At 41.4% G+C, this 17,725-nt stretch overlaps 1 protein-coding gene across 1 annotated transcript in view; it reads right to left on the bottom strand.

Annotated features, from left to right (window-relative positions):
* The window catches only part of POLR3B (RNA polymerase III subunit B), a 106,760-nt gene that overhangs the window by 28,699 nt on the left and 60,336 nt on the right, over positions 1–17,725 (bottom strand). Inside the window, exons 19-22 of the mRNA XM_028532874.2 lie at positions 14,361–14,488; positions 5,596–5,805; positions 2,766–2,924; positions 997–1,114 (exon numbers count right to left, since the gene is read on the bottom strand). Of these exons, the coding sequence (XP_028388675.1) occupies positions 997–1,114; positions 2,766–2,924; positions 5,596–5,805; positions 14,361–14,488 (615 nt within the window). The remainder of the gene's footprint in view (positions 1–996; positions 1,115–2,765; positions 2,925–5,595; positions 5,806–14,360; positions 14,489–17,725) is intronic.

Below are 17,725 nucleotides of genomic sequence, written 5' to 3'. Positions count from 1 at the left end.
GAGAGGGAGAGAGAGAGAGAACATGAATTTGTTGCTCCACTTATCAACTCATTCATTGGTTGGTTCTTATATGTGCCCTGACCAGGAATCAAACCTGCAACCTTCTGGTGTATAGGACAATGCTCCAACCAACTGACCCACCTGGCCAGGGCTTGTTATGTATTATTTTGTTTGGCCTTTATTCAGCAGGCAACACTGTCATTGAGAGTTTCACTCAATCTACTCAAGTTTCATTCTAGTTACTCAAGAGAGTCACATGACCCGAGGAGTACATTAGAGAAAAACCTCGCTGGCAGCACCACGGAGAGCGCGTAAGACACGTGGAGAGGTGCAGGACCGGAGGCAGAGGTGCACTGACTGAGAACTAAGAGTCCGGCGGGAGAGGAGGGCCAGAGCTCCGACAGCAAGCGCTGTCATTGAGAAGACAAGGGGACAGCTAAGGAGACAGAACCTACAGATCCGGTTGAACCTACAGGCTTTGGCTTTGTGTTGCAGGTGAGGGAAAAAAGTCAGGTTTGTGTTGCAGGTGACTGGCGGGATGATGGTGCCACTCACCAAGAGAGGGACCCAGGAGGAGCCTGTTTGGGGTAGGGAGGAGGAGGACTTTGTTCTGGATTTGGGACACCTGTAACGCTGTTCAGCTAAGAGCTGAAACCATGCAGATGGCTGTCTGGAAGTCATCAGCAAAAGCAGGGTGACTGGAGCACTGAGAGTAAGTGACTCTTGCTACGTATTTTTTTATCCTCACCTGAGGACATGCTTATTGATTTAGAGAGAGGGGAAGGGAGGGGGAGAAAGGGAGAGGAACATCAGTGTGATCAGTGTTGTCTCCCATACACGTCCTGACTGGGGACCAAACTGGCAACCTAGGCATGTGCTCTAACTGGGAATTGAACCCGAGACCTTTCGGTTTAGGAGACAACGCTCCAGCCAAAGGAACCACACCGGCCAGGGCGGACTCCTTCCCATGCAGTTCCGAGGCACCCCAGTACGTACGTGATGGGCACGTCTTTGTACTGCGGTTGCTGCGGCACGTTGCTCCCTTCCAGAGGAATCTGAGTCACCGTGGGCATGGACTTATTCACGAGCACTTGCTTGTTCTCCACCTTCTCACCTAGGAAAGTAAGGAGGGTTAGACAAACTGTTATCATCCATGCGATACGCAAAGATTGCTGGGGTGAAGACCATGCGATTAGACAGTGTACGAAGTCTAGAGGTGGGGGGGAGTCGGAAATGAGTCCCTATAGTGGGAACCAGAGTGTAGAAGGGCTCGTTTGCAGCTCTGTGGGCCCAGATGAAGAACATCACAGATTCAGACGGCAGTGTGCCTAAACCTAAGAAACTGATTTAGGGGACCACGTTAACAGGAGAAATGCCATGTCAGTAGGTAGCAATTTTATATATTGCTTAGGGTGTTAGAACACATTTGGACCATTTACTTTTATTAATAGCTATTTCAACCAGTAAATAATAAGTCACTGCCACGTTGGGCAAAAGAAATAGAAAGATTTCTTTGATTTTCCTGCTGTTCTCACCTTTGCTTGGCACCTTTTCCGGGGAAGCTCAAAGACCAACGACTACAGTGCTGCCACAGCACTCACTTCCCAGCCGCATGGCCTGGGTGAAGAGTGAGAGAAAACCTCCAAGACACGGAGGCGGCCGGGAGGGGCAGCCACACACCGTGCGGCTCAGGGCACCACAGCGGAGGCAGGACTCACCACCCAGGCACACTGAGACAAGGTCATGCAGATTTCCCGCTAGGAGTCTCCCCCACCCAGTCCTTCTCTTCACCTCGCCCCAGCTCGCGGCGCCTGGTCTGCCGTGAGAGCTCTCAGTCGGCCTCCCTCTATTTTGGCCGTAGCTCCCCTGCTACTGCTCTCTCTGTGGCAGTCAGAATGGTCACTTCAAACGGCAGCACTGATCCTATCACTGCTTTTAGGATCATCATGAAAATACTAATATGGCTACAACCCCCTGCCTGCCCCCCCCATTTCTCTCTCTCTAGACTCGTGTTCACCATGCTCCGCAACACTCTGTTCTTTGTAGCCACACTGGCCTTCTCTCAGACCCTCTACCTGTCACGCTGCAGGACACCTGCACAAGCCCTTCCCACTGCTTAGAACACACTCCTCCCCGCTCTTCCCTGGTCGACTCCACGCATCCTTCGAATTCCAGCTCACTTCATGGGACGGCTGCCCCAGTCTTGACAAGGGTAAACACTCTCGCTCTAGAGTGGCTGCCTAGCTCCTTACACGATTCCGTAACCTGGTTGTAATTCGACAGGTTTGTGTGTGCTCCTCTGCTCCATGCGTGTCCCACACTAGCCGTGATGCTCATGAGGGCAGGGGCTGTGGGCTGCACCGGCACCATTCATTATGCACTTGTAATTATGATGGAGTCACACTTCTTAGGGGCATCAGATCGATTCCAAAGCCAGTCTGTGAGCGAAGTGTGCAAATGATGGAATACCAGTGTAGCTGCTGGACCGTGACCTTCTTATTTTAACTATTTCCTTACAGTGGATTTTCTATGATTCAAAACTATAACTAGGAAAGGAAACCTGAAATAGATTATTGCTAAGTAAAATCATATGCATCACAAGACTAGAATGAAATTCGCCAAACAATGACCATACTGGCTAAGTTAGGACAGTGGGTTTACAGGTTGTTATTTTTTCTATCCCATTTATCAAGTATTTGGATATATTATTTGAATAACCTTCATAATGTCAAAAGGCACGCAGTGAATTCTTTAAAGACTTTTACCTGGAGAACAAATGCCATCTGCATCTAAAATTTCGTGGCGCCAGATGGGCTTCCTCGTGGCAGCGTCCAGCATCGGCCCCATCACTTTATCAAAGGTCTGATTAGTGTACCGTTTCAATGTGCATTTAGCATTTTTATATACAAGGCAACGCCCAAAACCTACAGCGAAACCAAAATGGGTATCAGAACCACCAGAAATACAAAACTATGAGAAAACACAGGTTCGTGTTATTCAACACCCCCTCATTCCATTTCCATTCTCCCCCCACAACAATCTACATTTGGATAGTCTGGGATGGGCCACACCAATGAACAATCCAGAAATCAGGACTTCTCCCTGTACCTATTATTATCCATGTAAACACTGGAGTCTCTACCACCATTTCCAGCACGGACTATACATATGCTATCACGTTGGAGGAAGGTGAGAGAAACCTAAGTGTTGCTGTGGTTCTCTTGGAGCACAGAGCCCCAGGGTGTGAGAAATGGAAAGGGCATTAGGGATCACTTGGCATAACCCCACTGTCTTACTGGCACTGGGGCCAGAGAAATTAAACGGTCAAGGTCTCCCAGGAAGTTGGCGGCAAAGTCGAGGCAGACCAACTCCACCGATCAGCCAGGATTCCTCCTACATGTCATTCTGTTGCATAACTTTTGCTAACCTTCTCTGGAAAGTTTTCCTTTTTCTGATAATAGCAATCAGAAGAAGTCTCAAAGAAGTAAACAAATAAATTTTTTTCCAAAGAGCAGAGAAAATGAAAAGAAACAATCAAATGATTTTTAAATCCTTTTTTAAAAAGATTTTATTTATTTATTTTTAGAGAGGGAAGGGGGGGAGAGAGAGAGAGAGAAAGAGAAAGAGAGAGAGAGAGAGAGAGAGAGAGAGAGAGAGGGAAAGATTCAATGTGCAGTTGCTGGGGGTTCTGGCCTGCAACCCAGGCATGTACCCTGGCTGGGAATCGAACCTGGGGCACTTTGGTTCCTAGCCCGCACTGAATCCACTGAGCTATGCCAGCCAGGGCCAATCAAATGATTTTAATGACAGAAATAGTTCATCTCTGTTCTGAAGATCAGTTTACTTTGATTATCTTTTTAGATCACATTTACCTAGTGGATGAGGGAAAAGGCCTGAGATTAACTAACAATCTACACATTAATAAAAATGAGCAAAAGGAACAGAACACCTTTAGATGAAGCAAAAAACTCAACCACTGACTCCCACAAAAAGGTTCATCAGCTATCGAGTTCTCTCAAAGAGCTGTCATTCTTTCAACACCAAATAGCATTTCCCAAGACCCTGTGGCTGCATTTCTTTTATCTTCTCCAGTTTGGCCAAGGGGTTTTTCTTTTCCTTTTTTTAATTTTTATTGAATTCATTGTTTTTTTTCCCCCAACCAGCTATTTTAAACTTGATTCTCTATCTCCCCAGGATCTACTAAGCCATGTCAAGAGTTCACTTAAGTAGGAAAATGTTTCAGGATCAAATACTGGCTATTACTGATGAAGTAAATGCATGGCTGTAAAATGCTTCATGTATAATTCTTCAGCAAAAGCAGAGCACTTTCAAGAAACCTAAGAATATGAATTTAGAAAACCCATCAGGGGAAAGGGGATTTCTAAATAAAATTTCAGTGCTCCCAGGTAATTTTTTTAAATACAAAGGTTACTGTTCAATAAAACAACACACATTTCTACGAGTGGACGAGAGATGAAGATGTCTGTGTGTCTTTGAAAAAGGTCTCAGTCATTACGGCTCCCAGTAAATTGTGTACGGCCATAATAAACTCAGCTGCAAGAGCCAGCCGCTTCGGAAACGTTGTATGATCTTCAAATTTCATACAGTGGCCATTCACTGCAAAATGCTGGAGTGCAGTGTGAATCTGAACTGCATGAAATCAAGAAGTGTTTTCTTCCAAGGGTAAATGGGCATTGTATTTACAGGTGGTAGCTTAACAGCTAGTGAACAGGAAACTTAGGTCATTAAACTGTGTTGAAAAGTTTCTGACAGATATCACAAAGTCTTCAGATTTGCACATAAACGTTACCAGTTAATCAGAAAGGAAAACATCCAGTTTTAAAGCATGGCTGTTGTCAGTCGGAGGAAAAAAAGAGGCATAAATTAAGTGCGGCCAACATTAATGCCAAAGACACATGTCTAGGAGTACCATTACGGCTGCCTAGCAACTACGAAGAGTGAGGGAAGGCACAGTGGGTGTGCCCGAGAGGAAAAAGAGAAACGGAGATCGTGAAGGGAGAAGCCAGACTTCAGGTGCTAACACACCATAATGTGGTGACCTGAAAAAGTGAACGATCGAGAAACTGAGAAAGAACAATGTAACAGCTATAATAAGCCACGGTTAATGCATATGCATTAACTTTTATCATTCTGCTAACAAAAAGGTCTAATATTATGGGATTGAGGTATACAATAAATAAAACAGCCTTTTACATACAAATATTGTTACTACCCTACCAAATGGGCTTATTGTTGAAACCGTATTTCATTTATTATAATTCCTGCTGGAAAACCAAACAATTCTTGCATGTTTTCCATTGAGGAATTGTCTCAATTTGCCAAAAAGGTAAAATAACAACAACAATAACAAAAAAGCCTGTTTATTAATACACTTAACAAATTACTTCTATATAATATCATTTTTTTAAAAAGTCAACACCACAACATAACTGCCCCCTGGTTGTACATGATACAATACTAATCACTTGATACTGACGTTAGCACTTTGACACCAAGTAATTTCTACATTGACCGTCCCCACATCTAACCCTGTGCCAAGCACTTTCGGTGTTAGAGCTTTCCAAATGCACTCACCTCTGTCCAATGAGGCCTTGTTTAAAACAAGGGCGTCTTCAATATCATAGCCACTGTAACTCATCACAGCCACTGTCGCATTCTGTCCAGCCGGCAGTTTCTCAAATTCTATCAACTCGATGGTCTTGGTTTTGACCATAGGTTTCTGTGGGTACGCTAGCAGATACATGAGGGTATCAATTCTGTTCCGCTGGTTGTATCCAATGGTACCTTCATTGACATTGGGAAAGAAACCAAATGCGATGTTCTATTATGTCCAATAATTAAGTAGCAATGATTACCATGATAAACACATTAATTCCACTAATTGAAGAAAATCTTCCAGTCAAACATTTCAAAAGCAATACCCTCACAGTAGCTAACAACTTTTAAAATTAATTTTTCTCAATAGTATTAAAAATTCCACAAAGAAGAAAAACCACACTCAAGATATACCAATCTAAATAATTTCAACCTTTTGGATTTATACAATTAATCCCATTTGAGGAATTTTTAGTCTCCATTAGTTAATTTCAAAGTAAGTCAACGATTCTGTATTTGGTTCTACTATACTCCAGGACATGTCCAGTTGCTGGGGGAAGGTAACCAGAGCAACACCCAGAGCTGACAGTCAAGGAGTTTATACAGTGGGGCAAACAGATATAGTTCATGAAAAGAAATCAACAATTACAAAAGTTCTAAATGAACAAGAAAGCTGGAGAAAAAGAATAAAGAGGAAACTGAAAGCAGAGGACAGATTTCTTCATTTGCTCAACTACTCATTTATCAAGCAGTTCATAAACACCTACGCTGTGCCCAACAGTGGAGAAGAAAAGGACCATGCCTGTCCCCTAAGGACTCCAGCCCTGTCCAGTCAAAGATGGGCTCTTCCCTCCTTAGCAATCAGCCTTTCCACCTGACTGGACCTCGGAAGGGTTTTACTGTCAACTAGAAATGAAATCAGAATGTTACCCACCTCCCCTCCCCCCACTCCCCCTGCCCTCCATCCCCCTTTTCCCTACAGGAGTTCATTAGGGTTCACAGACCTGTCTGAAAAAGAAGCTTTCACTCTCCTGGGGTTGGTCTTACTCAGAGACCTTCAAACAGGGAAATTCATGTTTGCCCTACTGCTGAGCTTGATGTGGGCTACCGAGGCTCTTTAACTTCTCCCAGGTATTTCCTCTTTCCCCCTGAGTGGCTAAGAGGGTAGCTGGAAGTCTCTCTCTTGCACGTGCTTCCACAGCGATGCATCCACAACACCCACATGCCCCAAGATGCCTATGTGTCATTTAATGGAGTTAAGCTCTAAGGTGAACCAAGACCCAAAACCCAGTATTTGTTTTACCTTTTTCTCTGTACACATGTCATTAAATCAATGGCAATTTCGACTCAGGAACGAAAATAACCTATTTAGGCATGAAGAAAGAAATTCTAAAATCTATAGAATACTAAAGAAATGAGCACCTAGTGCAGTGCTTGGGCTCACTACAGATGCTCAATAAATACCAAGTAAATGACACTGAAGAACTGCACTATATTCTTCATGATAGTGTATTTTTGTCCTTGAATCTCTAGAAAATGCATCAAGATTCAGCTGAAAAACAATAGCTAAACTGAACTCATGCACTTTTTATCCAGTTTACACTATAAATTGCCAATTAATTTGTGTTATTTTAGTGCCAGCTAATAAACTGGACAGGATACCTGGTAACAGATCACTTACTGTTTCAGAAATAAAATCACTGCTGCTTGGGTTGTGGTCAAGTTCACTGGCAGCAAGTTTGTCCTTTACATGAAGTCATTTGAAATTTATGTTGACACTTCAGCTCCAATTGCATGCTTTCCCCAGCTTGAGGCAGGGGTTCAGGCACTGCCCACCAGGCTGCCGAACTCTCCTCTGAAGCCCAGACGAGCATTACATGCAGCAGGGGAGCGTACATGGCCGCACCTCCAGACAATGGTGAAAGAGACCGGCTCCGGCTGTAAACTGCGCTACGAGGCCCAGAACGTAATTCTCGGGCATTACAACTGACCACTGAATGGATCAACAACAAAATGGTTTAGCAAATGTTTGGTGCTTGTGATCTCATTGGCAATTTTTCTTTAAAGACTTTGAAAAGAAGAACTTGAAGCAATACACATGTACAACTTTTTTTAGCAGCACTGACAATGGTGCATAGGTGAAAACACGATTTATGAACTATGAACTTCTATACTGTTAAACTTCAAAACGCCACCATACCCCGTAATTATTATAAAAATTATGATCAACTGACTAGCTCTTTTGCCCAAAACAAGCTTTTTTGAGAAAATGTCATACAGAAATTAAATTGTAAGACTAGTCTGGGTGAAGCACATGTTCAAATTAGAATGCTTCTATTCATATTTTCAGCTTCCTTAAACAGGGCATTGTATGAATATAATAACTAACGAGAATATCTATAAGCTGAATTCTCCTTTTACAGCCCGATTTTGCCCTAACTACGGTCACCAATGATTTCAATTTCTTACTACCAGGGCATAATTTTTCTTGCAAAGTCATATATTCTTGATTATACTTTCTTACAAAGCTACAAGTTGGCACAGAAAAGTATTTAAATGTAGGTTAAAAGAGTGAGGAAGTTTATTTTACGGTGGGATGAAAAAAGTTGGTAGGAACTCATATAGCTTAGAAAATACATACTGAAAAAAAAATAAAGCTTTATGCATTTAACTATTTTTCTGTCTTCCTTTGCCCAGTTTCTCTTTACTTAATCAATATTATTGCATACAATAAACTTCATCCATTTGAAGTTCTGATACACACATCTGTGAAACCACCACTATAATCAAGATCTAGAACACTTCCAACCCACCCGAAAGAGCTCTGCCTCCGCCCCTGGCCCCAGAAAACCACTGATCCACTTTTTTATGATTACAGATTTGGTTGCGTTTTCTAGAATTTTATAAAATGGGAATAGACAGTATGTATATTCTCCTGCTGCTTCTTTCACTTAGCACAATGATTCTGAGACACAGCCATGTGGTTGTGTCTATCATAGCTCATCCTTTTTACTGCGGAGTGAGTACTCCATTGTACGTATATGCTCGCCTACTGAGGGCTTTAGGGTGCTTCCACTTCTGGGCCACCGGGCACAAAGCTGCTCTGAACGCTCGTGCACACAACTTTGTGTGCTCCTTTCTCTTAGTCAATGCACACGCGTGGAACTTCTACGTGGTTCCACAAGGGTAGGGATAACGTGAAGGAACTGCTCTGGAATTTTCCAAATTGATTGCAGGATTCTGCATTCTCACCAGCAGTGTACGAGCATTCTGGCTGCTCCCCATCCTAACCAGCACGGGACGCGAGCCCGTTTCACTCCAGTCACTCTATTGAGTGTGTAGTGGTATCTCAGTGTTAGCTTACATTTACCTGATGGCTAACAACAGTGAATATATTTTTATGAGCTTATTATCATTCTTATTCTTTGTGAAGTATCTCGTTTTTGTTCTTCCCACCTTTTAATTCATTTGTCTTATTAGTAAAGAGTTCTTTCTATATACTAGATACAAATCCTTTATGAAATAGATATATTGCAAAGACTTGCTCCCATTATGTGGATTAAGGTCTCTTTCATATTCTTTTTCTGCCTTTTTACAAATTATATTTTATTGACTATACTTCTTTCAGTTGTCCCAATTTTAACCACTGTTTATGTCCATGGGTCATTTGTGTAAGTTTTTTGCTTACTCCACTTCCTATACTTTACAGCCCCTAGGTTATTCTGTAACTGCCAATTTCACATTGTTAAGTATCTTTCTTTCAAAGAGCAAAAGTTTAATTTTGAGAAAATCTAATTACTTACTTTTTCATTTTTATAGGTTGTAGTTTTGTACTCTATCTAACAAATCTTAGGTTATTCAAGGTCATGAAGATGTTTGCCCATTTCCTTCCATGAGTTTTATGGTTTTAGCTCTTACATTTAGGGCTATGATTCATTTTGTGTTAATTTTTTTGTACAGTATGAGGTAGGAGAAGATGTCCATTTTTTCCTATTATAGATATACATAGACACATTTTATTTTGTTAAAAAGATTTTCCTTTACCCTGAATTGCCCTGAAACATTCACTGAAAAACAACTGCCCATAAATGTGTGGGTCTATTTCTGATTCTTTATTCTGTTCCATTACCTATAAGTCTACCCTTCATTTCAATCTCATACTGCCTTCATTACTGTGGCTTCGATAAGTCTTTTTTTTTAAGGATTTTATTTATTTATTTTTAGACAGAGGAGAAGGGAGGTAGAAAGAGAGGGACAGAAACACCAGTGTGTGGTTGCCTCTTGCACTCCCCACACCAGAGAACCTGGCGTGCAACCCAGGCATTGCACCCTAGACTGGGAATTGAACCAGCGACCCTCTGCTTCCCAATCCGGTGCGCAGTCCACTGAGCCACACCAGCCAGGGCAGCTTCAGGTAAGTCTTAAAATCAGTTTGTATAAGCCTTCCCACTTAGTTTTTTGCTTCAAAGATTCCTTTAAAGTATCTGCACCTGCTTCCTTAACAATTTTAATGTGCTCAAAGATTCATTCACTCATTGTGGAAACATTTATTAAGTACTGACTACACTCTGCTTAGGCTGGCACTGTGCTAGACACAAGGGATAGAGTGACAGACAACACAGACATAACCTCTGTCCTCAAGGAGTTTATAATCTATAGTCTAATAGGAAAGGCACCTGGATCATGATCCAAAGTTCATTTCAGGTGAGAAGAATTTTAGAAGTTTTATAGATGGAATTGTATAGAAGACATAACCTTTTTTATAAGTTATTCAACCAAACTGGGATTGAGTTCCCTTGCCAGAAACAAAAGAAGTACGAATGATATCTGACAATATATATCTGAAATAACAATATAACAGCAGTGTTATTATGAATGAAAAAAGAAATGCACGTAAATCATTTGTGTTTTCAGCAAGTGGCAACACTCACCATGACTAACATGAACAATGCTAGCAGTGATAAAACATACATGCCAGCACCCTGCAATACCACTCACTCCACTTGCAACTCTAACCCACGTACTGAGCTCTAATTTAACCTCCAGAGCACTTACTATTAACATGCTAGTCACAAGAAATATCAGCTTACACCTAAAATAGTTAACAATGATTTTCATTTTTTTTGAACCAACAGCAGAATTCAGAAAGAAGAACTGCCAGGGACCATTTGACCACAACATCTTTTCATTCTGTATCCTTAAATGGATAAAGGCGTCTTTAAAATCAAAATTCACACAGAAAGTGGGGGAGGAGATGTAGAATAAAATGAAATGTTATGAGGATCTTTGTATACATCATGTTTTTAATATCTCTAGTACGTCCCATCCTACTCTTTCTTAAGTGGGAGATACAAAAGAGGAAACGATCTGCTTAGGAATGGAATCTATTGAAAACAAAAACAAAAACAGAAGCTGCATTAGCTCCTGAGTTTACAAAAAAAAAAAAAAAGTCCTGGCAATTTGGAGCTGCAGGGGAAGAACTGGGGAGAAGCGGCCAAGACCAGGGGAGGTATGTGATGCATATTTATTAACAGAGCTGATGATGGCGGAAAGATTGTTTTAAACAGGAGAAGCTGTTCCACTACAGGGTTGCCAACTCATAAAACGGGCAGATATGAAGGCATGACTCACGGGAACTTGGCACCCGGTGCCGGGGAGAGTATGCACAATGCAGCTCTGACACGCAGCCTTTACTTGTGGCACCGAAAGACCTGGAAACCTCGCCACTTCCACACACGTCTCCCTGATTCTTGCTCTGAACCCCGTCACAACAAACACTGTATCCACGGAAGGGAGGTGTTGCTCAAGAGTGTAGTAAGATGCCATGTGGAAACTTGAACTTTATTAATACCTCAAAGAGCCTTAGATTTAAGAAACACCCTCTGCTGGTGTTTTGTGCTGGACTCAAGTCCGCTCTCTCTAGTGTATAAGGTAAGCCTGTCAGTCTCTGGTTTGCGCTAGTCTTGGTCTCCTTTGCAGTGACAGAAAAGGACTTTCACTTATTTCTTTCCTCTGTTGGGTGGGAGAAGTTTGTAGTCAAAGGCAGACAGCAAATTTTCCATGCTGGCTAGAATGAACTCTGGGCTACTGTCCTCGGCCTTCCACAAGGACCAGTGGATGAACAGCACGTGGTCTTCAGTGCGCACTTAAAATCGGACAGCGCGACTCGAGTGATCGGCTGTTAAGACTGTACTCGACTAAAACGACTCAGAGAAGTCCAACTCAAAGTGCGAGGTCTGCGTTGCAGACCCGGGTCTCTGCTGTGGGTTTTCCCCCCTCTGTCGGCCTTTCCCTTTTGTGACTTTTCATGCAGACCTTGTTCAAGACTCCTGCAGCTATTTCAGTGTCCAGAGAGAAATGTGGCCATGTCATGTGCCAACTTTAAATGTACTTTTATCTCTCTGCTTTTCTTTCCAGTCAGGTGTTTTATAATAACAAACAGTAACAAAGGCTTTTTTTTTATTACTTAAGATATTCAGCGGCTTTTGTCTTCCCAGCGTCAGCAGTAACGTCAGAGGATTGTATCCAAGGAGCTAAATGTGCAGGACCCAGGGTCAGAGCAGCTGAATACACCAACCTCAGAAAACACAGACAATGAATTGCAAATGACACTCAAAACAAAACGAGGAAAAAAACCTTCACACAGAAAACTACAAAAGAACTCTACAGACACTGAATTGGCTTTCTGTACACACTGATCCTGCTTAACTGTGTGTGGTAACTAACCGAACGCTTCAGATACTCGGGGCCACAAAATAAAGGCTTTGGCGGGGGAGGGTAGGTAGGAAGAGGAGTAACAAAAATAAAAATATTATTTCTTTCCTTCAGGTCTCTTATTTAAAAAAAAAAAGAAAGCGATCCACTATCATTTTCTGGAGACAGATAAAGCCCTTTCTATTTCAATCTTCAAGCAAACACACTAAAGAGCAGCATTGGCGATGAAGTGATTAGTCTTCCGTTAATTCTGCTGAAGGTCCTACACAAAAGGTGTATTGTTTCAGCCGGGATTCACATCATGAAACAAAATGGTTTGGTAAACCCAATAGAAGTGATAGCCCTTTCATGACACACAGGGTTCAGTACTGTATATTTCAACTTGTTAGCAAGTCAGAAGCACAAGCGGGAAATCAGCCTCTGCTGCATGCAGCTGAGGATGAATGGGAAAGGCTAAATTGATGAGCCGCTGTTTAGATTTTCCCACTGGGAATTATTCCGAACTGTCCAGGCATCACATCATTCAGGTAAATGGTAGCAGGACAACATGCTTCTTATTTCTTCATGACCAAGGAAAGGGCAATATAAAAACTTGAAAAGCATACAGACTCTTTATCCATAACGAGAAACAGAATTCCTTAATCATCTAGTTACAGTCCACTGCAGCTGATTCTTGGTAACTGAGAGCTAACTGCATTCATTCTGCTTGTTACCCAAAGCCAATGTAAAAACCTTTTAACAGGTTTTTGTTTGTTTGTTTACAAAGCTCCTTGTATCATACTTTGAGATAAGTCATATTGATGTCACAGACATATATAAAAATAAAACTTATACTTATTAGGATTTAAATGACTTTAAAAAATTTCAAAAGAAGTTTATAAGCAAAACCTTTTTGCTTGGTGTTCTCTCTGAATCCACTTCGAGAGGAACCCCCAACTCACTCACACACACGCCCCTCTCTGGCACTTCTCTTCTAAAGAGCCACACCCAAGCATCGGGACTTTCCCGTGGAAGGCTTTCCCGTGATTTCCACACCTGTGAAAAAACGCTAGTGTCTTTCAAGATTTAGTCTGATTCTGTTCTTCAGAAACAACCTGCTCTCCAGCCTTTAGTGATCTTTCTGCTCTCGCTCCCCGAGACTTCTGGCTCTCCGTCTATCACACTGTAGTGAATTACCACTGTGCTTGCTGGCCTCTCCTGCCAGACTGTGAACTCCTGAGGGCAGGGCTCTGTCCTCCTCTCTGCATTTTCAGGTTCCAGCCCCAGTGTCTGATCTGGAGATGGTGCTCAGTAAATGTCACAGGTGGGGTATAATAGATAAAGCAATAGATGAGTGGATAAAAAGGAAGCAAAATAGGAAAATGAATCCAGAAACGGGGTGACAGGAATTGGACCTTTCAGAAGCTACAGGAACAATTGCAAGGATATAATGGGTCCAATGACTGTCACCCAGACAATTACTAAGTGCTCGCTAAGACACAGGTGGCCAACACAAGGTCCGAGGACCGAATTTGGCCCTCCTTGTTTCTGCCCGGCGGCACTACCGAGCTCCTTGCCCCTAGTTAGGGAGGAGTTACATTTACACAATCCTAACATTACACTCGGCCCTCTGAAGGCAACCACGAGGCTGCTGTGGCCCCCGGTGAAAATGAGTTTGATGTCCCTGTTCTAATACATACTAGGCATCTTTATTTCTATTTCCTTTTCCTCTCCTCCCTCAACCTTGAGTTTTTCTGCTCGTCATTTCATCTCTCTGGGTTAACAACTTACATTTTACAGCAATTTGCATACTTACCCCTTCATAATTCTGTGACATTGGTTTCATGTCCCTCCGTTTGGTCGAGGGAACAAGTTCAGAGAGGTTTTCTCCATGCTGGTTTAAGCTTTAGGCATGACAGGGGCAGCTGCAAGTGCTGCAGAATGCCACAGGGCTGCCTCAGGTGTCACTAACGCCCAACACTAGTGCAGCAGGAATGAAGACACGTCTTTTACCCAAGGATTTAGAACCAGACCCGAGAAGGGAGCCTTACCCATGGCCTGCTTTCCCATGGCGCACTGGTACGTGTTCCGTGGGGACTGGTTATGGTGTGGGTACGGGATCAGGCCGGCGCAGACCCCGAGCAGAGTGAAGGGCTCAATTTCCAAGTGGGTGGTGTCTCTGGCAAGGTAATTGAGAGTCAGACGTCTTAGGCACCAAGCACAAAAATAAATATCTCTTAAAGGGTCTAAAAATATTACTAAGTCCCCATGGGACCTAGATACCGTATTTTTCGACCGTAAGAGGCACCTAGATTTTAGAGGAGGAAAATAGGGAAAAAAATTTTGAAGCAAAAAATGTGGTAAAATATTTAATAATATAAATAATATAATAGTTCACCAATGTAAATGTAAACAGAACTCAACAGCAACATTAACAACCATTATTCCTCCCAAATTTGGGGGGGAAAGGTGCATCTTATAGTGCGAAAAAATACGGTAATAAAATTTAAGTTTCTATAAATATATATAATACATATAACAAATTTATATAACAAAACATCAATAACAAAATTTGATGCTAGTAAAATTGATAAATAAAATATAACAAAACATAAGTTATTTTTAATGATAGAAACTTCTATTATTTGTAGAAATACCGGGGAAGAGAAACTGTATGGACTGTCTGTATAAAAAGTAAAGTATTATTAGATATTAACTACCAATAACAATAACACAAAGAAATGGTTAATTGAGCATATAGAAATGCAGATTGAAAACATCCACATGGATCAGGAACTTGCTTTTCTTCACTTTCCTGACTTAGATTAATGAGGAAGTGGTATCCCCCCTCAGAGGGGACTGCATCTCCTTTTAGAACAGTTACCCTCAGTGCCGCGGGGACCAGTGCTGTGACCCCTAGCTGGGTGCAGCTAGCAAGCACCTGAAAAGTAAGGCTAGTAAAACTAAAGAACTGCATTTTTATGTTTTACTTAATTTTAATTACCTTACATTTTAAAACTCAAATTTAAATTTAAATAACTTGGCTCATTCATTTTAAACCTTTTAGTTATGTTTGTAACAACTAACATTTGTGAGTCTACTTTTTCAACTGTGTTATGAAATCAGATCAAGTATTTCCAATAAAATTCAGCATCCAAATTGAGATGTGCTATAATTGCACACCAGGTTTTGAAGACTTAGAAGAAAATGTAAAATATCTCAATATTTTCATATTGATGTTGATATGTTTTAGATGTATTGGGTTAAATAAAATTATTAAAATTAATTTCTTCTGTTTCTTCTTACTTTTTAAATGTGGCTGCTAGAAAATTTAAATTTATGTACATGGCTTGCATTATATTTTTATTGGACAGCTTGGCTATAGATACTGAACACCAAGTAAGACTTTACCTACTAAGTGTCAGAATCTTTGTTATCTTCATAATATATTTTTGCAGAAAACTCAGTTTGGGCTAAATGATAAAGCAACCCAGATATTTTCATGAGAAAGATAAGCAAATTACTTTTAGGTCTTTGCTTAAAGTAACATATATCACATCCAGGATAGCCCACAATAAAAGAATTTGTTTTAAATGTAATGTTTTGTTTAAATAGTGGCCATTTGACATTCCCCATCCATGTAAATAAAAACTATTTTTTCATATATAAAGGTTGGGGTAAGCTGGAAGCTGAAAATGAAGTAGGTAAACATTGAAGTTTCTTCCTTTTTCATGACAACTTATATAAGATCATATATTATTCAAAGTCCAAACACTCTGGATTCTGACTTTACAAAACAGAAAGGAACACAATTATTCAAAATTATAACCTAAGTTTCTATCCTGAACAGGAAGTAGGACACTTCCTATCAAATGTCAACAATGGCCTTAAATTGCGCTCAAATTAAGCTTAAGCGACCTGCGGCTTGTAGTAACAGGAAAATTGGAAATAATTGGAATCTTCCCCAACGGGGGACAAGTTAACGTGTAGTCAGACAACACAATAAAAAGCAATTAAGGTAACAGATTTATATCTATAGCCACATTTTTAAAAATGTCACATATATGAGTCAAATAATATTTAGAAACTTTTCTATTTTTTAAAATAAAATGAATTGAAAGTATGGGATGGCATGGTGATTTGGGGATACTGACACTTGATTGTTACAGTCATTTATGGCAGTGAACAAAACAGAGAAAAATCCCTGCCTTCATGAAGCTTCTAGTGTAGGAAGGCAGATAATACACATAAATAAGTAATAAAATACCCACTTTACAGCTGTGATCATAAGGCAATAAGCACTAGAAAAGTAAAGCAGTGAAGAGGAGTGGTCAGAGGAGGGGTTTCTATTTTAAACAGGGTGGTCAGGAGGTCTCAACGCGCAGGTGACACCTGAGCAAAGACCTGGAGGAGGTGAAGGTGTGAGCCACGCAGGTATGTGAGACAGCATTCCAGGCAGAGGGAACAGCCAGGGCACAGGTGCCGAGGCAGAAGCATGCTTCGGGTGTTTGAAAAGGCCAGGGTTAAAACAAAGAGGGAAGGGAGGCAGGGGTTGTAGGTATGAAGCAGTGTGGGCAGATCGTGTAAGAACTTGAAGGCCTCTGTAAGGATTTTAAAGGGAGATGGAAAGCAACGGGGTTGGGGGGCGGGGGCGGCTGAGAAGACGAGTGACCATTCTGATCTATTAAGATAGATGGTATGAGGACAAGAACAAAAACAGTCACAAGCCTTTTGCAAGAATCCAGGCAAGCAATGGCAGTGGCCTGGACCAGGGTGGCCTATAAAGGAGGTAAAAAGACCTCAGGTATATGCAGATCGAAGGTCCAGTAATATGTTAAGGGCATATGTGGGTATAGAGCACAGGGGGCAAACACAAGGCCTGCAGGCCGAATCCACCTTATTTTATCCAGCCCTCCACCTTGTTTCTACCCAGCGGCAGTGCCAAGCTCTCGCTTAACTGTTAAGGACCAGTTACATTTATACAGTCCTCAAATTACATTTAGTCCTTTAAAGGCAGCCGCGAGGCTGGTGTGGCCCCAGTGAAAATGAGTTTGACAGCCCTGGTATAGAGGAAGGGAGGAGTCAAGGCTGGAAGGGAGGGGTCTGGCTTGCGTAACAAGACAGATAGAATTGCTGTTTACTGGGTTACTATATAATAGTTCTCCCTTATCCTCAATCTTGAAATCAGGGGTATAAAAATAGTATTTTGAGAGATTCACATCTTAAAGAATTGAAATTTCTGACTGAAAGCATTATTTACTAGCTTATAATTAGATAAAAATAAAGTAGTACATTTCATCTGGTAACAGGAAACAGAGCAGTACTTTTTTAAAAAAGATTTTATTTAGTTACTTTTAGAGAGAGAGGAAGGGAGGGAGAAGGAGAGGGAAAGAAACATCGATGTGTAAGAGATATA

This window comes from Phyllostomus discolor, chromosome 2 (assembly GCF_004126475.2).
Source record: "Phyllostomus discolor isolate MPI-MPIP mPhyDis1 chromosome 2, mPhyDis1.pri.v3, whole genome shotgun sequence".
Lineage (NCBI taxonomy): Eukaryota > Metazoa > Chordata > Mammalia > Chiroptera > Phyllostomidae > Phyllostomus > Phyllostomus discolor.
This window is presented reverse-complemented; position numbering and strand designations above follow the sequence as displayed.